Raw genomic sequence first — 24,453 nt, 5'->3', positions numbered from 1 at the left:
AACTACTCAATAGCATGATTTAAAAAGATATTTGAACTTAAAGTCTTGAAGCTGATTAGTTTGGGGGCACTAGCTGGTGGAGGAAAGGAGGAACTGAGATAATAAAGGGAGAAGTTACAGCTAAGCTAAACGGTAAGTAAACAGTGCAAGAGACATGGGCAGACTCAGAGCTGTAAATAGCAATAATCCAGAATTATATCTGCCTGGTCTGAATACAAGGGTTGTTTTCAGGGTTAGTACAACATTGGAAGTGAAATGTGAAAGGTACTGCAGGAAAGGAAGTGTTAGTTCCTCTCCCTTAAGCTCTCTTGATTAGATTTGTTTGTCAAGTTAACAAATGCATGTGAAGCACATGAGGCTTGATAACATCTCTTAAATACTGCTGTTAACAAAGTACTGATTAAGCTGCAGTAAACTAAAATGAAACGCAGATGCAGGATCCTCTTTTTGAAAATGCACATCTGTCATCTCTAGAAGAGCATTACATAACATACATTAGTAGGGGAAGAGTCCGAACAAGCTCAAAATGAAATAAATAAAAGCTTCAAACTGGAGCCAGCACAAGCTGAAAGGATTGGAAATATTTGCAAATATGGAAAATGTCTACAGAAAGTAGACATAAGCTATATCCGTCTGAAATGTCAAAGAAGCTAGAAAAAGTTAGGATGCACACAGGAATTTACGAAAGTCACTGGATGAGGGCTTCTCTTACCTTCAGAACAATGACAAAAACACAAAACCAAAGGCGATTTTAAATAGAGCTTTGAGATTTCACATCAAGACCTCCAGCAGAAAAAGATTCCAAATCTGCATTAATGGATTGTTTTAAGTCTTATTATGAACAAATAAGCCAGCTGATGAAGATGTTACACCATCTAGCAGCAAATTTCTTCAGAGACTTTCCATTTCTTCTTGTGTTGGTCTGGCTTTGTGCTGCTAGAGGGGGAGTTTCAGAAGACCAGGCTGCATGGCAGCAATCCACAAAGTCTCAGAGTAGAATTTTCAGCCTGCATCTGGCAGGTGCCCTGCAGTCTACAGATTGATTTATCCCATGGCAGGATTGTCACAGCAGTGGATGGTACTTCAGTGTCTGTATTATGTGGACATCAGTGATCTGTTGCTTTATTTTTAACCCGTCCACCCTGCTACAGATTGTTAGAGCACTGGCATAGGTGATGCTGCTTACCATCACTACTGTGGGCTAGGGCAGTTGGAGAGAAGTTAAGAAACCTTGGGGCAGACCAGAACAGCTCACAGGTGAAATTCTTTCCAATTCCCTTCTGTTAGTGACTATCATCTTCCTTCTGCCACAGGTTCCAGGGCATATCTTTCATGCATATAAAGACATATTATTTTAATCCAGAATACCTATTGTACTTTAAACAGGAAAGCAATTGACCTATTTGACTGGTGTATTTTTACCCCTTCTGAGTAATACAAAGCATTTGTACAAACTTACATGCATCCTCGGGATGCATATTTTTTGGTAAGGCCTGTGTACATACGCAGCCATTGCCACTGTAGCACCAGAGCTTCTGTTGAAGTTTCCCAGCATACCCTGTGTAGCAAGGGATTATGGTGGACTTTCTGAAGTATAGATGACCTGAGAGAATCTGCTGTTCAGATAGCATGTTCATAGACTCTGGTAGGTACCAAACCACAGACAGGAAATCATGATTTGTGCTTACTTGCCCCATTCCAGCTGTGAATCTTTGGCAAAGAGTAGTTTAGCCTTTGTTTTGGAACATGTAATGGGCAGAGGGCTGCAGTAGGGGGCAGGTGAGGAAGCATTTCCATCTGCATTCTTCCAATGACACTTGACCTTCTAACAATCCAGCAAGTTACAGATCATTTGGTTCATCTCACATTCTTGCTGTCACTTGGGAAATTGAGGTCTTGACAGGGTAGATGATTAAAGAGGGAATTCCAGGTGGTTTCCACCTACTTCTGTTATACTGAAGTTTCCTGTTGTTATTGTTGTTCCTTCTCATTGTTGAGGGATACGTCTGGTGCAGGTAGTTCAGTTCACAAGACGCAGATTGAGCTCTGGGTGGGAGCCTGAGACGAGAGGCCATGAATTGCCAACCTCTTGGACATCAAAGGGCATGAAGATGAATGGTGCCAGTGAGGTGGGTGAATGGACGCTGGGAGACACGGCACAGGAGCGGGGGACTCAGGACGAAGAGTGAGATTTGTATGCAGGTAGACTGTGATGGGATAAAAGCCCAGGGGTCCTTTGTTGGGGGTACTCCTTGGAGGCACCAGCTCAGGCTGTTTGTGTTACTGCACTGTGAATAAATTGGTTTGTGGAACAAGCCATCTGAGACGCTGCCATGGGAAACCTGGGGACGAACCAGTAAGGAAACCTGGTCTTACTGTGTGAGTGGGGTGTGCAGGGAGTCAAGCAGGGGTCTCATGGGCTCGTAGGAGCCTCCTGCTTTGAAGGGGCTTCAGTCCCAGCAGTGAAAGTCTGTGGTGTTGGGAGTGCAACTGCCAGAGTCATGTGAACGGTCAGACTGGAAGGTTTCCTTAACACCAAGCGCTTCCTGCTGATAACCCAGAAGAACCTAATTTTCTGCTTCTGTCAGATGTACTGTTCAAGGGAATGCCCCAGCCACCAGGCCCAAGTCATGTGCATGCTTTTCCTTCCTTTTGTACTTCTCAGCTACCTTGAGTAACTCTGTCCTGTGTTCTCTGAATCTGGCTGATTTTGCTGCAGCTTTGTGGTTCTAGCAAGGTAATGAGGACGTAGGGGGTGTGGTTCCGGGTGTCTGCAGGCATTTTTAGTTACTTTTTTTGCCTATCCTGGAGAAAGCAAAACTGGACTACCTGGGTGGGTGAAATCTTAGCTTCAGTGAGCTAAGATCATCTGGGGGCTCTGCAGCCAGGATTTTGACCTCTTGTCTTTTGAAGTGGCATTTATTTCTGAAGACTCTCTGCAATGGCAGTATGGCTGGAGTCCATCTTTTAGGAACCAGTATGGCTACAGATAAGAGTAACAACTGAGCTTCAAGCTGTCCTCTGTCTTGGCATTCCCATGTGCCCCAGCCAGCTTTGCAGGAAGTTATGAACCAAATAAAACACAGTGAAGGAGGAAGCTGAGCCCCTACCTGCCACCTCCTGGGCAAGTGTACTCTGCTGTTGGATGGAGATGCTGTAGTCATGAGGAATTCTTATTTTGTGTGAGGTAGGGCCTGAACATCTAACTGGAATCCTGAACAGAAGGGACTATCTAGGAGCAGTCTCATTGCCTTAGCACTTCTTCCTTTTTCTCAGGCCCCCAATTTGATGTGCTTCAAGTTTGGATCCTACTTTGCAGGTGCCAAACTCCTCACTTTTGAATCAGGTGGGACGTGGAATTAATTTAGCTGTGAGATATCCTGTGGAACCTGTCATAACTCGCTTTGAGTGGCACTGGCATGCTTGTCTGTTTGTACTCAGTGCTGCAGATGGTCTGTTCATTCACGTAACTTTATCCTTTAATTGGCACTGTGGAGTTAAAGTGCTTTGGGTTGATACAGACAGAATTTGAGTTGTGTGCGTTATTAGGGACCCAGCAGTTTGGGGATGCGACAGGGTGGCATCTGGGTTTAGTTTACAGCTTTCTCTAAGCCACTCTTGAACAAAGGCAGGCTTTATTAGAGCGTCTGCCAGGCTTCTTTACCAGAGGAGGGCTGTTTCACATCATCTTTGAATACACAGTTGGATTATATCTACTGTTTGAGCTCTTTCAACAAATTCTAACACAGGCTGTCCTTGAAATACCTGCAAAAAAAAAAAAAAACTGGTTTGACTTGTTTGCCATCATCATAGAGGGTTAACTGTGTTTTACAATAATTTTCCGTGTTCTCTTTATGGTCATAACTTGTCCTTGCCTGCAAGCCCAGAACCCTTTTCAAGGGGAGACAGAGCAGAACTCCTTCACTTTTACTCCATTATCACTGGCAATAGTACAGAACATATTACCTGGCATATTTTCATTGAAGCTTAATGTGCTCTGGGTTTCCTTTCTCTGTGTTTTCTTGAGAAAATATCTTCCCTTCCTGCCCTGTTTATTGTGGTTTGATAATCCCATCTCAGCTCATGTTTATATTCCCTCTGGCTTGGCTCTTTTAGAGGATGTAACTAAGCAGGTGTGGGGAGGATCTGAGGAGGTTCTGTGTTTTCTCTTTGTGTTGGGATTCAATAATGCTGGTAAATCTCATGTTTCCATTTGTCCTCCAGTAAGGAAGTGTCCTTGTTGCTAGTTTATGCACACTGATATATTTTACTTTTAAATTAAGTGATGCCTGAAAGTTACGGAGGCGTTGCCTTTAAAGCTCTCATGCGTGCTTTATGATGCTGTCTTGGCCTCCATGGGAGTAATACAAATCCTGCCCACGTGTCAGTAAAGCTCTTGAACTTGGCTGAGCGCTCGAACGGGCAAACAGCATCATGCAGCAGATGGAGTGTGTGATTGGGATGCAGCAGGCCTTGCTTACATTTTTGGTTTTGTTCATGATTTTCTCTACAACCTTTGATAATTCTTTCCCCCTCAGTGAAAAGAGAATAGTGAACTGTCTTTCTCCATATAAAGCACCTTGGAACTTAATTTTTTTCCCCTATTGTTTAATCAAAACCAGTCAAAATAGTTGATCCTGTTTTCATTTTATGCCACTGCAGTATTCCTGTGGAGTCTAGTGGAAATAAGCCAAGCTTTTTAGGTTTTTGATTCCACGAAATGTTCTGAATGGTCTGGTTCTATCTTCAAAGCTTCCAATTAAATGTTAAATAAAAAATGTGTGCAGTATAAATTAAGGGTATGCACTAAGTGCTAAGCTATACTACTTCCAAATTATTAAACAACATAATACATAGGGCATTTATCTAGTCTGTTTTCTGCTTTTTTAGATTCAGAACCAGACAAACAAAAAGTTGGTATGTTATGGAAACAGAAGAACAGTGCTTCATTCAGTTACCCTGTTTAATATAGTCCCTGCTGTGTTAATTCCTTTCTAATCTGTTCTTTAAACACAATTGATTGTGTCTCATTTATGGCAAATTACATTCCAAATAAACACTCCATGATATCACATGTTTCAAAAAGCTTTTTATTTATTGTAACTTCACTTATCTAATAAAAGTTATGGTTAATTATGCCTGCCTTTCAGATTAGCATTTCCAGTTTTGGCTAATTTATGTCTATCACTATCTTTCCTATGTGTAATGCTTCCCTGTTACATTAGTAGAAGGATAAAGTGTGTAGTCCATCCAGTGAATTCACAATCCCTAGTGAGGGATTTTGATTATATTAATCTCTAATAGTCTTAGGAAAGGAACAGCTCATGTGATGCATCTTTCAACTGGTACAGGTTTATATGAATGACAAGAGCCAAATGCAGGCTTTTGTCTGTTTTTAGCCAAAGCTGCAGCATTCAGTTTTTTTTAGGATGACTCCTGAGGCAGTTTGATCCAGTATGGGGGGTTGGCAGTTTAGGAAATTTACCTGTATGAGCTTTGTTCCCTGCACCTCCAGGTAGCATGCTCAGCTTGGAGAGCTGCACTTCCTCTTTCTCCCTATCCAAGCAAACTCAAGCACGATCCCTGCCCTCTAGCTCTGCTCTTAGAATGCTTTCAGAACTGGTTGAGAATTTTTGTTCATTTTGCATTAATTGTGCTGTGACCTGTCTAATTAAAATTCTTTAAAATTTCTGTGTCTCTTCTCAACCAACAAGGGCACCAGAATCCAGAGAAAATAAAACATATATCTTGGTCCAGTGGATGGCATAGCTTTGGTTTAGAAATTACTGCATTTCAAGCTACTTTAACATCATCTAATATTTTTATTTTTTAGTTGCAAGGCCTTACAATGGCACAGAATGAGCACTGCGTTCAAGCCTCCTTCCTGTAAATGATAGGACCAAACAAGGCGGTGTGATGAACATGCCACTGCATCAAATCTCTGTCATTCCAGCTCAGGATGTTACCTCTTCCAGAGTCTCCAGGAGCAAGACCAAAGAAAAAGAGGAACAGGTACTGTCAGATATGTTTGATTTTCACTGGAAGTTACCTAAGTATAAAATGATAGGGGTTACCAAATCAGGCCTGATTCTATTCCAAAGCCCCAACTCCTTGCATTACTGCTGCTTTTAGTGAGGACAAATGCTAGCAAATCATCTTCTTATTTTTGTGTTTGCTATTTTAAAGCAGCTGGCTGCAAAATTCTGGAGATTGTTGTTGAGTAACTTCTGCAAAATGCAAGCTACAGCCATCTATTTTGCATAAGAATTCAAAGCAGATAGGGATTTGGATGATGGCTCTAATACCATATTTGTAGAAGCTGTTACAGGTGTATTTAAAGAAAAATTGTATGTAATGTGAACCCCTATATGTAGCCATGCATCCTGTTTTTCTTTGCTCTTAGTAGCATGTAGTAGCTGTGCTGTATTTCCAAGTGACTGGAATATCACAAGGAAGGCTGTACACACCCATAGGTATCCATGCCATACTGGTTTATGCAGTATGATTTGTATTCTTCCTTTGGGAGTATGTGTGTGAGTGGAATCAGTCTGAGGTCTTGGTGTGGTGCTAATGCAAAAGTATCTGTATTATCTACTGATTATAAATCCAGTAAAATCCAATCAATACACTACTTAACAGTTTGTAATAGCATGTGAAGAAGACTAGACTATGTCTAGTCTTCACATGTCAGCCTTATTTATCTGGGCTGTGTCTGATCTAGCCCAAAAACTTTAATGTGCATTGTGCTTTAGTGTACACTGTACTGCATTGATCTTGTACTATCTGTCAGTTCCACAGAAATGTCCTTGTGGTTTTGTAGCTTCAACGAAAAATGGCATCAGGAGAACATTCACATTATGGTACAGCTGCAGGGCTTGCTTTGTGGACTGCTCAGCAGTGGTTAACTCTGAGGTGTGCTGATTACATATACGGTGGTGTTTTTGTATGAGGGACTAGAAAGGCCCTGTCATGTTTACAGGAAGGGATTCACCAACACTAACTTTGAGTAAGGTAAAAGAGTAATTTCTGATGTGTTGAGATAATTTGCTCTGATTACCCATCTCACCTGACAGCTGTCCAGATTGCACCTATCAAAGTCACCAGGAGAAATAAACTGGTCTAATACTGGCTGTTTTGAGTCTTTTCCTTAATAACATCTGAAAACGGATTCTAGCCCTTCAGATTCTTAAACCAGTAATTAATTAGGCTGGCACACTGCTGCCTTTGGTTGCCAGAACTAGGCGAGAAGTGGCTATCACAGAGGAGATGCTCTAAATCCATAAAGCACCTTGTCTTGAGTCTGCTTGAATCTGTCCCTTCCCACCCGTCACACAGTTACTGTCTGGGCAGCTCCCTGGGTAAGAGGGCTCTGCTGTTTCCTCCCTTTGGTGCTCTCCCATATAGTAACTATGTGCTGAGAGTGACACAGCTCCCTTGTCAAATGCAGGGCAGTGCTGTGAATTTACTACTCTGCTCTGGGGCGATGCAGATTAGGAGGCAGATCAGAACAACTTGTGCCTCTAACCATGCAGTGGGCTCAAGTGAGAGTCTCAACTCTTCTTCTAAACATGTTTTTAATTTCCAGCACAGTGACTTTGTGTTAACAAATATCCCGTGTTTCCTTCATGGTAACTAGTTGAAATGTTGATTATTGTTCCCCTTGCTGGGTTTCTGTTGTATTTTCAAGCCTTGGCACATTAGAAACAGAACAGAATACTTGTTTAAATATGTGCAGTGTTGAAGAGGAAGTAGGACCATGCAAGCAATAGATTAGGCTAACTTGGAAACACTTTGTGTTTCCCAAGTCTTGTCCTTCCTGTCTCTATCAGCATATTCATTCATCCCCAGGTGTCCTGCATTCTGCCAAAACTACAGCTGGAACAGCTGGAACTCTGGGTGAGCTGTCAGCTGTACTACACTGTGGCTGCTCTCTATGCACATGAACCTGGCTCTTACACTCCCTTCCTCACTCCTGCTTCTGGTGTTAACCTTTAATGGTGGATCTTACAATGAGCTGGAGGGCAATCAATTTGTTAATGTGCTGACTTTGACCAATCCAGTTAAATTTTCATATTGCATCAGTTAGGGTGGTCAAGGATACTTTATAGTCAGAGTCCTGTTAACTCTTGGATGCAGTCAAGACACACTGGGCAAGACTGAGTTTTGCTCATATTTAAAGAATATAGGAAAGGGGAGATGGGATGAAAGACAAAAAGAATTTCTAGATTATCCTTGTCATATTTTAAATCAGATTTTAGTTTCAAAATGCCTATTTTCTGTTGAGATGGTTTTATTCTAGTTTTTCTTGCTACAAGAGGAAATTTTCTGGATTACTGTTTTGTGACTAATTGAAGAACGGCAAAAAATCCCTACCACCTTTACAATCCAGTTTCTTATACTGAGTGGTGTATAATATCTAGGCATGCCTCATGACAGATTAAATTGTAGACTCAATACCTGTGGAAGACTGTGGCAAAAATCCTATTGAATTTGAGGAAGTGTTAAGAGGAAAGGTTTTTGTCTACCATTTCTGGTCTATGTCCTCAGTGATATGTATACATAAGAGCCTGATAGATTCAGGTTAATGTAATTTACAACATTTAAATAGTTGAAATCTGAGGTTAGCAGCAGTATTTAATGAAACTTTGTCCATTTCCCTAGTAAAATAAGGAAGGTCATAAAGGGATTACTACTCTTGCATTTAACTCAGATGAACTGGTAGCTTTAAGGGCTATTAATAACTATCATTAGCTTCTTACCCTTCACTAGGAATAGCTTCGTGCTTACCTGATTTAAGGGAGAGTCACTCTGTTGTGTGTGAGAAGCCACAACCCCCTTCCCCTGTTTGGTGGGCAGTATGCTGGCAGCAGTGTTTCCTAGTGCATGCAAAAGCAAACAGCTCTCAGGAATTCATGGGAAACAAGGAAATGATGCTGGCATGTGATTGATGTGGTGTTCTGCGTTTGTTTTGTTATATCATTGTCTTTTTGAGGGCTTTCTGCCTTCCTCACTGAAGCAGACTGGTGTCTGCTGCAAGTTGTTAGTGTTTCTGCAGTGAGTGAAGCTCCCTCAGCAATAGCTTTTCACCACTTTTTTAAAAATGTGCACCAGCCATGGCCTCTGGTGCTGTGATCTCTGCAGATCTCATAAGCAGATCAGGGATGGGTGGTATCAGTGATGGAATGAGACATCATGAGACGTTGATGCAAGTCATTTTTGGGCACAGTATTGTTTCTTCTCAATAGCCTCAACCTGAGAATCAATGCCGAGCTGTCATCAAAGATCGCACAGCATTTATCACAGATGCAGATCAATGTTCTAGTCAGATTTACACTTGCTGATTCCAGTTGATCGGCTGAAACTCCCTTCTGCTCACTGCTCTTGTTTTCTAAGTGCTGTGTAGTATTGCTGCTCAGCAGAGATGCTGTGATTGTCCCTGACATCTCCAGGTACTTCTCAAAGCTGTCATCTGGAAGATACCGAGTGCCTAATTTGTGTGGATGAAGTTATGGTGAGAGAAGCACATTGTGAAGCATCTTCATAAAGTTCTGCCTTTGTAATGATCTCCTGTATCCTGTAACAGGAAAGGCACTATAGCCTATTGATTCAAATAAGCCACGTCTTACTGGAAAAGCAGGACTTAGGGGGGAAAAAAGCAGTTGATGCATTTGCAAGAGTTTGTAGTCATATATCAGTATTCTCAAGGTAAAGATGTGTGCTTTATGTTGAATCTCGAGTGACACTTTGAGAGCGGTTTTTAAGGTACAGAAGCACTCTGACTTTCTCCATTCACTTTTTGGACTTTGAGCTGTGAATGTGGTCTCTGAGTGGCTGAATTTGGTCCAGATACTCAGGCTTTGTAAGGCTCTCTGTGGGTGTGTTTGGTTTTGCTTGCCCATTAAACTAAATCATTCATTAAGCAACCAGGCTCTAAATCCTTTGTGAATTTTACCCCTTTTATTTTTTGGACTGTGATTTGTGTGTTTATGTGTAGCTATGTCATATATTAACACAGGACCTGGTATTTTTTTTTCCTTTCTGAAGTTTGCTTTGTATCAAAACTGGCTAGCTATGGAAGGATTTTTGTCTGAGAATTCTTTATCTCTTCTGTGAGAAGCAGAATGTACATCTCCTGCTGTACTTCTTGTAGGCAAAGACTCTGAGTGGGTGGGAATTGTGAAGACCTTTCCTGACAATTCAAATCTTGGTTTTTACTTCAGCTGTTTATCCATGGATCATAAAGCATTTCTCAGAAAAAGTTACACTTTCCACTGTTCCTGCCTCTTGCCAGCTTAAGGGCTTTCATCTACTGTCCCATGTGTTCCTGGCAAGAGCACGACTTACCTTGCCATTGGTGTGGTACCTGGAATATGTCAAGAAGCACACAGTGTGAAGCCAGGCCTGAATTAAACCAGGTCTGTAATTTGGGATTTGTTTTTGTTTTACCACCCTGTTAGATGGCATTGGGCAAATCCTTTGGGTTCTTGTGCTGTCCTGACTCTCATCTGTGAAAGAGGGCTGGCTGGCACTGCTGACTAGCCTTCTAAAGGACTTTGGGTGTATGGATAAAAGCTGAACAGCTGGAAGTCTTTGTCACTAGGTCCTTTGAGATGTCTGCTTTGCCAGAGTCCCAGCCTGCAGACACTTGTGCTCATGGCCCAAAGCTCTGCTGCAGAGCATGGTGGGCATGGGGTATGTGGAGAGCAGAGGGGTCTTCCTCCTGGTGGTGAGCATTGCTCGATCTCGACCATGGTGAACATGCAAAATGTTGTGACTTTCTTCAATTTCCTCTGCTCTTACTCTGCTTGAGTGCAGAGTGAGAAGCTGGTCCTCTCAAGCCTTATTCTTGGAAGCTAGCACATGCTGCTTCCCAGCAAACCCCAGTGAAAGGGGAAGAGAGGAGACAGGAAGTGGGAGGGAGGGGATGGGATGGGAGGGAGCTGCTCCTGCTTGAGCAGTCCTAACAAAAAAGTCAGATCACGCTGTTTGATTCTGCATTGTGTTTGTTTTGGAGTGTGTACAGCATGTGTGTGTGAGGAAAGGAGCAGATGGCTGCTGAGTGGAGATGAATTACAAAAGGAAAAGTGTGGGAAGTGGTTTCTGAAAGGATTTTGAGGGAAAAGAGAAAACTCTTTCTTTTAAAAATTCAGTAAACATTATGAAAACTAACAGTAGTAGATACAGCAGCAGAGTTTTAGGTAGTGATTCCTTAGAGAAGAAGCTTTGGCAGTTTCAGATTTTGCAGTTTGCTTATAATCACTCATTTGTTTACAGTCTCTGTTTTGGCTTTGCTTATTGCATGTGAACTCCTTACTTTGATGTCTCAAGACCAGAAACTTAGAGTTAATGATTATGATCTCTAGCAGTTGCATTAACCTGAATTTTAAACCACCTCTCCGATATTAACAAAATCTGTCTGGCTTTTATTAGCAGCTCACTTAATTAAGCTGAGAGTCATTCTTCAGAAAATATTGTATTCCAAAAGTGCTGATGCAGTTTAATTACATGATAGTCATGTATGCTTTGGTGGTGTTTTGCAGGTCTGTTAATGTTTCTGGTGTATGTTAATGTGCAACAGCTTTCCATAAAGGGAGCCCTAGATGGGAGCTCGTGACTTTGGAGGTTTTTTTTCTTCTTCCCTGGCAGAAGCATGCTTGTTTGTTTGCCTTCTAATGGGATGTGTGTGTCAGTCATGATCCTACAGTGATGTATATGTGCATATAAATACCTGTGTTGATGAAATCACCACAGCTCCACAAAGACATTAGTCAAGACTTGATTGTAGTGTGCAGTGATTTTCATCATCCGCTGGCTATGTTGTTTCTTTCAAGTGAGGCTGTCAGATTCCTGCAAACTGATTTTTAAAGTTCATCGTTCATTACGTGTAATTTCTGTAAATGAGACACCCCAGAAGTACAGATGGTTTTTCCTCCCGTAGGATGTTTTGCCTCATGCAGTGATGCATAAGGAATGACTTTGTTGATTTGATCTTTCAGACAGATGTGTTTCTTTGCCTGGTAAAATAGAGTAGGTTGGGTTTGGGGTGGTTTTTTAGGGTGTTTTGTTTTGGGTTGTTTTGAGAGAAGAAGGAAGGCTAACAATTCTGCCAGGGAGGCATGGTGTACTAGCCTTAAGGTACTTGAACCTCAGGGAATTTTAAAACTGTGTCTAGTTTTAAGCTGCTGATTCCCCTTAAACCCTGCACCCCAGTGGTTTATAGTTAAAACTTCAACAAAATTGTATATAGATTTGCACCTTGAACTTAGTTAATTCTACATGGCCTTTATGCCACGCATGAATAATTCTTGACAGGCCAGGGGAAGTTGTTTTTCAGAAGTTGCTGCTCTCTGCTTTGCTGAAATCTAAGCTGTTAGGAGTACAACCTTCTGAGTCAATAGTCCTCACACCTAGAAACAAAATCCACCTTTGGGATTAATTTAGCTTCTCTTGGTCCCAGGAGTGATGGTCTCTCATCTGCTACTAAACATGCTTCTCTTTGGCAGAAGAAATAGCTCCTGTTTTAGGAAATTTCTTACGGAGATTTTCATATGACAGCCACAAGTCAAAGCATACTTTTATTACTGAGCAAGCCCACATGTGTATTCTGTGAGGCCAGTGGTTGAAATTCAGAATTTCATTTTTTAGGAGTCAAGAATTGAATTCCAAAAACAAAGGAAGATGCAGAATTCACCTATTTGTCAAGGTTTAAGTTTATTTACAGCCCAGTCCTCTCTTCCTGTAAATAAGCACTACTTTGGTGTTGATGACAATGAGTGAAAGTGGCCTGTTTATAATTTTTTCATTTACTTGAATGTAGACCACATTTGATTCCTTGTGCACCTGGACTACAGGTGGCTGTTAGTGTCAGGGAGAGGGTTGTCCTTGAGTCTGCAGCATTTGACTTCACCCCTGTGCTAAGTGAGCACTGCATGTTTCCACCATTTTCTTTAAGGGTGCAGCATTTCTGGTGTTCCTGGAGGCAGGAATCTGGGGCTGTGTCACCAACTGCTTTTCACACATGTTGTGAATTTGTCAGGGTAATTGGAAGTTGGTGTGTTTAACACAGATATTCATATACTCAGATTCTATGAGTGTGGAAGGAATTTTTGGTGTATTTTAAAGATTAGAACATTTTTAGTAATAAGCTTGCGTCTTATGCTTCGGTTTTTTAGAGACCTTAAAGTAATGAAATGGGGTGTACATCTAAATTTTTTGTGTAACCTACTGAGGTCTATATCAAAGCTGGATTTGGAGTCATGGATTTCCAATGTGCCTCACAGCATTGGAGGGTAATTGTATGTCCTACTCTTTGGTACTTACACCTTGGAAAATCACTGTTGTAGGTCTCACAGATGTAGAGGTATTCATGGCTATGCAAGAGGAAGTGGGTAATAGGTTGTTCAGGTTGAAACAAGGTGTGTTTACCTCAGACTGTGGCTTGTGTGGTACTTTCTTGCTTCAGTTTTTATTCATAATAACAGTGAAAACTTTTGATTGATCCCAAAGAATACAAAAGAGTTGTTTGGGCTTGGTTTCCCTCTAGTATTCTAAGGTATGTTTACTGTTACTTTGATGGCTGAAATCACATTATTTGGGTAAAGATTGCAAGGCAGCCTTGTATGCAATAAAGTGAAACATTTGCTAGTTTTTGCATCTTAATTTCTCTGAGCTGGTTAACTCTAACAGTTAAACAACTTCATTCTGCATGAAAGACTGGAATGTGAGATCCTCTGTGGCTGCTAACAAGCTTCAGGTGCTCCAGAGACACTGGAGTTACTGCAACATCCACAGGCAGATTGGTGGTAGTGACCCCTAAATAGAGGGGTTTCTGTTTTTGTCCTCCACGGTTGGGCTATCTAGGAGAAGTAAAGCACAGCTACTGCATACCTGTGAACTTTAAACCATAGCCATTTTAAGTGAAGTAGTGATAAGGGAAGCATTAGTTCACAGGAACATTAGCAAATTAGGACCACTGGCTACTGCCAGTGCTGATTTGTGCTTAATCTAAGAAAAGGTATCTTCTCTCTTAGAGCGGGGAATAGGACTGATCTGGTTCTCTTCTGTGATTAATATAAAAAACTTGACTCTTTGGGTTATAATTGCTCCAAATCAGCAAGCAAAAAAATCAGTACCACTATACAGTGATGAAGTTCATGCCGAAGGGGAACAGGCATGTTGGAGTAAAAATTAAAGATTTAAACAAAACACCTATTTTTTTATGTTTTTAATATGCCAATCAGAATATACATACCTGTATGTATATACGTACATTCTCCCCCTGTACTCAGCACTGGTGAGGTCACACCTTGAGTCCAGCTCTGACCCCTCACTTTGGGAAGGGCGTTGAGACGCTTGAGCGCATCCAGAGGAGGCAGCGAGGCTGGAGAGGGACTGGGAACACAAACCCTGTGAGGAACCACTGAGGGAGCTGGGGATGTTCAGCCTGGAGAAAAGGAGACTCAGGGGTGATCTTACCACTCTGCAACTTCCTGAAAGGTGGTTAGAGCCAGGTGGGGGTTGGTCTCTTTCTCCAGGCAGCAGCTGACAGAACCAGAGGACACAGTCTTAAGCTGTGCCAAGGGAAATATAGGTTGGATATTAGAGTGATAAAGTACTGGAATGGTCTGCCCAGGGAGGTGGTGGAGTCACCATCCCTGGATGTGTTTAAAAAGAGACTGGATATGGTATTTGGTGCCATGTTTTAGTTGAGGTGTTAGGACATGGGTTGGACTCGGTGATCTTGAAGGTCTCTTCCAATCTACTTATTCTGTGTCTGTGTTATAGATATATCTATATATAGATTTACATGTAATTTTTAGACACTGGTAATAAAGGGTTGATTGTCCTAATTCCTAGCTAGAGTCAATATAAAAGTAGCACCTCCCACCCCCAAAACCGTTTCGTTGAAAATGGCTTGTTTTATTTTAATGATTCCTTTGAAGTTTGTGACACTGAAGGCCAGCAGGGTTGGCCACATCTGACTTGGAATTACCTGTGTTATGTTGCATGTAGCTACCCCTGTACGTTGAATCTGTAACTCATGGTATTTGGAAGCAGCTTCCAGCTTTGATTTGAAGATGAAGGGTAAAGCTTCTGTCTTAGTTTGTTTCCATGCCAGCCACCATCACAGTGCACAGAAGTGCTTTGCCTGCTAGTTGCTAGCAACTCTTTCTTGAGTAATTGAAACAGTCTCTTAAATTCTGCTTTTGGACCTGTGTGTTGTGATAACAAGTGAGGTAATTCACTTTATCTAAAAACTTACAGATAAAATTCTGGAGTCTCACCCAATAGGGTGTTTCCTTCAGCATTGTAAATGGGGCAGGGGGAATGAGGGATGGAAAGGTATCCTCTTGGGGCCTCTCCTGTTTGAAAGTAAATGTTGGGACACTGGAAAAGCAAGTGTCTGAATTACAAGGCATGCTGTGCTGCTCTTGCTAGTAGGGTTTCAGTGGCTTTCCAGTTTTTTCCTCACTCAGTTCTTCGATGCTACCTTGGCAGTTCAGAGGGAAAACTGAAAACTCTGCTTGCTGTAATGCAGGGGTGAATGGCATTGATCCTGTTCTCAAAGCCCATTCAGGTTCTCATTTTCACTTGTCATTTCTCTACAGCTTTCTACAGCTAATCCTCTACTGCACTTCTGCTTTGTAGGCTGAAACCCACGTAATTTGCAATTGCAGCCTGTGTGACTTCAGTAAAAATAAAAGGCAGTTTTAGTACTGTGGGTTTTTTTCCCCAAATCAGTTTCACATGCTCTGTGTCTGAAATGTCTGTAAGCCTCATCAGCCTGCTAAGCTTTGTGTCACCTGTATATATAACTGGCAGAGTTATATATATCCTATGCTGGTTTTTAAAAATTAATTTCCATATTATTATTGAAAATATTGACTGATGCCTGCCTTAGCACCAATCTTGTGGAAACAGCAGGGATGTCTTAATTTGAGAAGGCCAACATCAAATCTGTCATCAGTCAGATCTTCACCAATGGAACATGTTTTATATCAGTATCATTTGTTCCATTTTTAGATGGAAACATTTGAGAAGAGAAATGGAAGGAAAAACTCCTCTATATCAGACATAGTAAAGGTGGGAGTTCTACTGAGCTGAAACAGACCTTTAGGAAAATATTAATAGGAGACAACAGACTGGCAAAAAAGCCCCACCCAACAGATGGGGTGAGCCTGATTGCAATAAGGCAGCACTTCCTCCCAGGCACATCCTGAGCACAGCTGCTGTAAGGGATGTTTCTTCTGCAAGAGTTAGTGGGGAGAATTTCAAGAGTGGGTAATGTGCCCAGGTATGAGAGTTTCATTTACAGAATGAAATTTCAAGAAGATGTTCCCTCTGGTCTCACTGCTCACACATATCCCACCAGGAACTCGGTGGCAGGCTCTGGTGCTCCTATGCCATCTGTCCCAAGAATGATGGAGGAGTACCCAACTGGAGCACAAGAAGTACATTGTTAAGTCCTGTTTTTAACACTGACTTCTCTCTGCCTACCTGTGGTAAACCTGGGGCACACCCAAGTCTCTGGATTGCAGAGTGAAGGAAGGCAGATGAGATCAACCCATTTTGATAGCCTTTCTGGTTTTCAGTGGTCATTAGGACAGAAATTTCTGATGTTATGTCAAATCTGATGTTCTGGTTTATAACCAGAATTTTTGGGGGTTTTTAATGCAGAGCCTTGACCCTGTGCCTGTTGTCTTCCTTCTGGTGAATTCTTCTTGCATATCTGGATAGGTTTTAGCTGTTGTGATTTTTGAATCTGATGGGTTGTTTTTTGGGGTGAGGTTTTTTTGTGGTGGTTTTTGGTTTTTCATTGTTGTTTTGGGGATTTTTTGAAGAGACTTTTGAGGAAGCTCATACAGTTCCTCTTCATAGCAAAGTTCTGGTTTTTACTTTTTTTCTCCTAGATTTCTCAAATGTTCATGAAAGTAACCTAACTAGTTCCTGCCTGTGCAGTTTTTGTTGGGGAGAACTTGTGTGCGGTGCACTGGTCTGAACTCCGTTCTATTTTATGGGGCCAAAAAGCAAAACAGAGTCAAAAATGTACATGTGAGGGGAAATAAAAGCCTTACCATGCCCCATATGCCCCTTACTTGCTTGGCCATTTCATTTCATGTTCAACCATCCAGTTTTTGATAGTCTGAATTGGTTTTTGTGGATTTGGATTTTTGGTGGGTTTTGTTTTGATTTTTTCTGTAGTCAGTCTTTTAACACTTTTTTGAAAAATTCTTCAGGCTCTACTGCTATACCCCACTCTTGTTTTATAGTTGCATTATTAACACCCACAGTACTTGGGTAAGCAGCTCTTAATTGCTTTGCAGCATTGTGAATTGCCTGTTGCAGTATTTGAGTTAGACACCGGCATCAACAAAAGTCAGCTCCTACCAACAGGCGCTGCTGTCTTTCTGCCTTTTCCGTAGAAGCATGCGTTGGAAGAGTTCTTATGTGGAATTTGTTAACACTTGGTACAGTTTGGAGACTGGCACTAATTTAATTAAAAACAGCTATAAAATCTTCACTACTTTTTTCTACTGTGGAGTTCACATGCACTTGGAGAAACATCTGCAGGATCAAAGTCCATTAGCTTGTTCAGAGTGTTCCTGATTGCTGAAACTCCTTTCAGCCTTGTTTGTTTGGAAAATATCTGGTGTATCGTTGGATCCGCACAGCCTGCAGTGTTTCACAAGCCAGAGGAGAGCAGAGCAGTGCTTGCACAAGCATGACAATGGGAACGCACAGACAGGAAACACTGCCTGGTATTTAACATCTCCTTAAGCTTATCTTTCCCCAGTACACTTTTTGCCATTCAAGTTGGTTCTCCCTTCCTTCAACCCTCCTTTAAGCTTAGGCCTGGGAAACATCCATCAGCTGTTCCTGGGCAGTACCAGCTGAGATGTTAGCAAACAAGGTGCTTGGACGCACAGAAACTCCAGAGAGACTAACAAGCTGGAAATGTGAGGTGAATTGCCCCTGGCTCGTGACTGTCCTGTGGCCAGGGAAGGACCAAAAGTGCTCATCCACCAAGAGTGCATCTGCTGCTTGAGGTGTGCTGCAGAGAGCTGACCCGCTTCGCTGCTCTTATTTTACTGATCAGGGATAACTAATCTCTTTGTAGTGCAGGTTTTAATTCAGAATAGTTGGGGTTTTGTTCACTCAGACATCAAAGAAGTTCTGATTGGCAGCTCAGAAATTTGTGTAAGGTCTGAAAGGAGGATTTATAGGAAACGAGCAGATGGTCTAGTAGAGAATTTCCCCAGGAGGTTGCAGTTATTTAAAAATGGGAGAAACTAAATAGACTGTACAAAATTTGACTGTAAAATTAACTGGCCAGCCAGTAGCTAAATACTTAACCAAAATTATTCAGCTTGGCCCCTAGCATAAGCATGTAATGAAGTGATACGTCTGTGAGTTTGCTCTACACGCATTATTTCTAGTTTCACCCAATAAGTGCACATGAATGAAAGATGATTTTGCTAAGCAGTGTTCTTGCTGTGGCGAGGCCTTTCCTGCATCTCTTCCTTTCACACTGGCAACATGATTATTCAGGCATGCAGGAGAATGCTACAAAATGTTGTTCATATTAAATGAAATATAAAGCTGTCTGGCTGAATGCCTTTAATTTTTAAACTGCTCTTTTTAGCTTCACAAACATAAGACTTAACACATTGGTTAGATCGCAGTATTTGAGAAAAAAACCCAAGCGGCAGCTTGCTTTATTTTGGGATGCAAGACTCAAGAGTATGTTAACTCTAAGTAGTCATATGTGGCACGTCCCTTTAAAAAATCCATTAACTCAAATCACTTCAGAGTTATTTGCCACATGGCTTTAGACTTTCAATATTCTTGTTTCCAATGTGTTTTTTTTTTCCTGAAGTTCTGATACATAGAAACTGGAAGTTTTGTATAGGAGTGGATGTCTGTAAATGGACAAGCAGTTTTTTAGTGCAAATCCCATGATGTCAAATGAATGGATGAATTCAAAAACTGGTTGAGCTCATTATTCTGTAAAAACTTAGGAAAACTTTTTTTTTTTTAGGTAAATCTCTGTGAAGCATCCTCTTTAGAAGGCAGACAGGCTTTAATTCTCTTGTTACATTTTAAGTTGAATATGCAGCGGAGAGAATGGTCTAAGAAATGGTATGCAATAATAAATTGTGTTTCATTACGGTCATGCTCATCTGTTTGTGTTCTGGTTTGCTTCTCCCGGGAATTTAGACGTAACACCTGGTGTCATGGGGGCAGTACCCTGGGCCATGTGCACCCATACTTCTGCTGAGAGTTCACTGGTGTAACACTGGTGCAGATCGTAATTACACCGTATTTCTCTTCTACCTCCTGAAGTACTAAGAGGAGAAGGGTATATTTCCAAAGGGCTATGTGAAATTTTTAACTGAGCTTAGATAACATGCTTCCCTTTATAGAAGCCTTAGAAATGTGTATTTATGGCATGATTTTCCCCCTCCCCTCCAGCAAATCATGCCATTACCCTCAGACTTAGACCCTTTGAAAAAAAGTTCTCAGAATTCAACACTATCTTCCAGATATGAAAGTAAACATCTGGGTAGTGAATCCACAGCAGCCCAAGTTCAGCTAAGGCAGAAGTTTGATTGCTAACAAGATGTAGCCCTTTTAGCTTCCTTTGCAGAGACAGAAGCTCTCTCTATAAAGTAATTCTGCATCTGTCATGTGCAGCCTGATTGCTTACCTGGTGTACAAGGCTGGATTTATGCAGAGCCCCTGCCTTCTCACCAAACTAAACCCTTTTAATTCTCTGGAAGCTTCTTGTTTAAATCATAATGGAGGAGGCTGAAGGAAGACATTAAGGCCTCAGTTTGTAAATTTTAAGATATTTTGCCTCCTTGAGGTTTGTTTATCTGTAGATATTGGTAAGTGAAGTGTTTCCATAGCCTTTGGTATATCAGCCAAGAGCTGATAATGCTTATGGTGGATATGATTTTGCATTGGAGTTTTTCTTTTTTAAAAGTATTCTGTGAGCGGGGGAGGGAGAAACAGTGAGTTACAGAGTGCACAGGATATGGGACCAGCTGTGTTGGATGAGACAAAAGGTCTGTCTAGTTCAGGGTGTTATCCTTGACCTTGAGTAAGAGGAAGAACATGAGAAATGAGGTATTTTCACAGTGATCTTTTTCATCAGATTTGTACCATGTAACTTTGTGGTGAAACTGCATTTTGAATGGGGTGCAGTCCTCTGAAAACTTCAGTTTAAAAGTGGATGTGGCAAGAACTGATGAGGGTTAAAAGATGGAGTTGATCTGTAAAAAAAAAAGTGCAGTTGATGGAAAGGTAAATCCTCTTCTGTGCCTTGTGGTGTGTGTATCACATTCCTGAGGTCACGGGGTAACACAGCAAAGCACAACAGTAAATGTAACTGTCTGGATAATGTCATCTAGAGAGACATAAGTTTGGTAAGTTTATGAGCTTTGATCCATGCAGGAGGACCACCTTCAGCAAAGGTGAAAGAGGAGTCCTTGCAAAGTAACAAGCAGTCATAACTGAGCTTCAGATGACTCTAATTTTTATCGAATATACCTTTCTGTTTCTAGTCTCTGTTATCTTCATCTTCTCTCTTTAATCTTTTGTGTGAATTGGAGGTAGAAAGCAGGAACTGTCTCTTCAGTTTTGATGTGACCTGAGACAATGTGATTTCAGAGCTGTCTAGAGAATTAAGTTATGCCCAAACTGAAGAGCCATGGTTCAGAATTTAGGAAGCTGCATGAACTCTCACTGTAAATCACAGAATCATTTAGGCTGGAAAAGACCTCAGTATCATTGTGTCTAGTGATTAACACTTCCAAGTCTAAGCTAAAACACAGCCCTGAGCACTATATCTTTTAAATACCTCCAGGAATGGTGACTCAATCACTCCCTGGGCAGCCTGTTCCAACACTTAACAACCCTTTTGGTGACAAATTTTTCCAAACAGCCAATCTAAACCTCCTCTGGTGCAATTTCAGGCCATTTCCTCTGGCCCTAACTCTTGTTGCTTGGGAGACTGACAAGCCACATTTTCTTTACAGGAAACTAATGGCTTTTGAGAGCCTTGTCAGTTGTGTTTGGGCAGCAGTGTCACTCGGATTGCAGTGGGTAACTGATACAGGAATGCCGAATAAGGTGATGTGTATCTAACAACGGAATTGAAACAAAATAATTCTGAGAAATAGACCTGAATCTAAAAGTAACTTTTGCCTATTGCAATAACTGTGTTTTTAAATAAATTACCTGCAAATTACTCTTCTGTTTTTTCACTCTTTGGAAGACCTGAAAATTGTTTTTGTAGCTGGCTTGAAACATTTTACTGACACAGCAAAATTTTTTGCTTAAGAGAATAAACATGTGAACTTATCCCCCTTATTAATCCCCCTTATTAGGAGTACCCCCTAAGTACTCCTGAACATTTTTTTTTCTGTAAACAGTCAACTGAACTCACAAGTTGCAGTAAGCATTTTTTTCCTCCTTCTTTGTACAGCATTATTTTCTGGTCTGTCACATTCTTTTGCTGTCTTCAGTGTTCATCTTTACACAGCTTCTCTTGCATCACAGCCCTTAAGAAAAACTAATTACTAAGCAACTGAATTTACAAGAGTTATGTTGTCCCAGAGACATGATTCTGTGCTTATCATGCCGCCTTTGATTTGTAGCTGTGTACACTTCTATTAAAGAAAAAAAAAATCACTAGCTCTGTTTGACTAATGAGGAAAGAAAATGGATCTGAAAGGGTCACCCTCCTTGCTCTTTGGACATTTGGAGAATTGTTATGCTTCATAGCACAAAAATTGCTAAGGATTGCTTTGGGGAAGCAGAGAGAGGTGGACATCAGCTGCTGCAAGGAATGGAGCATGTTCATAGGAGCTCTCATGCATTATTCATCACAAGCTCTTTTCACTGTAATCAGCTGGAGGAAGTAGTTAGTCTAGTTTAAGCTACACTAGTATTTATATTTAGGCGACTTAAACAAGCCCAGGCAAGTACTGCACCAACTCTTTCTATTCATCTGCAACCAAATGTAGGGCAGACTGCAGCTCTGCTTAAACCCCTCTGTCTCTTTAGTCTGAAGAACAGGAGTCATGCAACCAGGAAAAGCTGCACTGAGGATACACACGTGCATTCATGCTGGAAAATGAAGCTTCAGGTAGGAGAATGTCTTGTCAGCAGAGGGTTGCTGCAGGATAAATGTGTGTCAGGGCAGCCCCTGTCAAGGGAGGCTGCTGGAGAGGTTCCTCCTTAGGTTCCTACCTGAATGATCCCTTTAAGTGTCATACTTTGTTCAGTTCTAACTATGAAGATGCAATATTTTCTTTTACATGTTTCCTTCATTCACACTGACATTCTTCCAAAGGTGCTGGGGTTTAAAAACAAGGAGACAACTTGCTGGTTTTTGGAAGGTTTTGAGTTGTTTTTCTTTAAGGTAGCTTTTTGATTTTATTGGTTATTTAGCACTTCACTTTGGGGGTACGGTAACCTTAAGAGATTCTGTTAAAACACAGCTGGATGTGCTAAGCCTTAGCTCCAGTGTGTCCTTTCAGAGGGTCTGTGTTTGAATGGCTGCAATATTTGCTACTTTTTAAAATTTGCTGAATAAAGACGCTTGTAAATAGGAGCTTCTGTTCTCAAAGCATATCTGCATTTTCTAATGTTACCAGTTACTCTAAAAGAAATCCATAGTCTGTCTTTGCAAGCTTTGTATGTTTAAATTATTAAGGCTCTAGCAATACTGTTAATACAGTTTTAGACAAAGAAGGGGCTTTTGCAAAACCTTATGGAACAATAACAAAGGGTCTTTGTTCTGTTCTGTGAGCATTATTTGCTGTGTAATGTGTGGGTTTGTGCATGTGTGTGAGAAGGAGGTACACAAACACATAATCTCATTTGGCAAGAATGTTCAAATGTTATGCGCTTTGTTTGTCTGGAATGTGCTTGTGTGTGTGTGTGTGGGTGCCGCTTCTGGCTGCGAGCTGCGCTGTGCGGGTTTGTGTTCTGCCTCTTGGGGATCTGCTGGAGCTTTGGGGAGATTGGCATTTACGATCTATTTGTTTATTTATTTATTTTAGTGGGCTGATAAACTTGACAGTGCAAAGATCAAGAGTCACTGCTAGACAACCAGGACAAAATGGTGCTTTGCTGTGCAGATGAGTTGTTTTTTTTCAAAATGATAGCTTGAAGTCCAGTCAAGGATTTAGGAAATAAACATTGCCGGTTGAAGCAAAAATTGTCAGCTTTATGTGAAATCCTCCGGGAGATTAATGGTCACATGTTTTTGGTGGAGCTTAAATGTATGCTGACTGCCAATATGTTGTCTTCCAAGATGACATGATCCCCTAAATAAAATTTGCACGTACACAAGAATGTTATTTAGTGACATTTCTTTTGTGCCTTTTAATGGTTGGGAGTTACAGGATCTTGTCCTACACATTATCAGTCTGTGGCTTTGGTAGGGGGACACATGTATGCTTTTGGTAGTCCTAAATAACTTGAAATGTTGACTCTAAAACTTTAAAAGCTTGTTTTGACTTTGTGTGAAAGTACTTCAAGTTTATATGCTGTGCATACACTGAGAATTGCTCTCCTACTTGAATTTTGCAGATGCTTCAATATTTGCCATAAGATAGAGAGCTGGCAGTCTCATATTCTCTTACAACTGAGTGTATGACATTTCAATGTGTAAGATCCTTGTTTCATGGAAGCTGGCTAGCAGAATTATTTATCTGATTTTATTAGACTTAAAAGGTCCTGTGCTTTCAGTTAATTGACTGAAGTCAGTGGAGATGTATTCACAATTATGTAACTTAAAGGTTTTTTAACAATAAAGTGTATTTTACTGTTCTGCAGCTCAGTTACTCCTAGAGTCTGGAGTTACCTTGTCTAGTCATCAGGATATGGGGAAGCAAGAGTTATTTCTGCACTTGCTTGTGTATTATATTAATAATTTTAAATTAGATTTTCTAAAAGTGTCTACATGTGTTCTTTTGCATCTGTCTGCTCTCAAATTTCGTCTGTACTCAGCCTCCACTCAACTGATTTTATGAATTCTTTTTTATGATCAAATGCTGTCTAATACTATCGCTGTAGCACAAAGCCACAATTACAGCATGGTTTGCACAGAGAGGACTCAAACATGTTCACCCTGGCTTAAACCACTTTGGGCCCAGGTGAAAGTGTCATATTTGATGTGTCATATAAAAGTGGTTGGGCTTATGCCCATGCTTCAGAAGTTCCTCAAAATCTTCAAGAAGCTGAAATACAAGAAAGAAGCTGAAATATGAGAGACCTGGATGGACTATGTTCATAAAATTATATGGATGAACTGTTGATCATAAAATCTCAGTCTTGGAAAGAGAAGTTTTATTCTGATTTTTTACAATTTTTAAAAATTCAGACATTGTAACAATGATGGTAAACTTTCACATGTCTGAGAGTTGTTCTGGATTAAAA

General features: G+C 40.9%; 1 protein-coding gene across 5 annotated transcripts in view; it reads left to right on the top strand.

Moving 5' to 3' along the window:
• MARCHF8 (membrane associated ring-CH-type finger 8) overlaps positions 1-24,453 on the top strand; it is an 83,256-nt gene that overhangs the window by 15,216 nt on the left and 43,587 nt on the right. For 4 of the 5 annotated variants that reach the window (XM_038140047.1, XM_038140042.1, XM_038140043.1 and 1 more), the window contains exon 2: positions 5,834-6,012. In XM_038140047.1, coding sequence (XP_037995975.1) covers positions 5,917-6,012 — 96 coding nt within the window. In that variant the 5' untranslated portion in view covers positions 5,834-5,916. Of the gene's footprint in view, positions 1-5,833; positions 6,013-14,556; positions 22,154-24,453 lie in introns of those variants that run through there. The other variant, XM_038140045.1, reaches the window with a different exon arrangement.

Source organism: Motacilla alba, chromosome 6 (assembly GCF_015832195.1).
Source record: "Motacilla alba alba isolate MOTALB_02 chromosome 6, Motacilla_alba_V1.0_pri, whole genome shotgun sequence".
Taxonomy (NCBI): domain Eukaryota; kingdom Metazoa; phylum Chordata; class Aves; order Passeriformes; family Motacillidae; genus Motacilla; species Motacilla alba.
The sequence above is the reverse complement of the archived record's forward strand: the minus strand, read 5'-3'. Positions and strand labels throughout refer to the sequence as shown.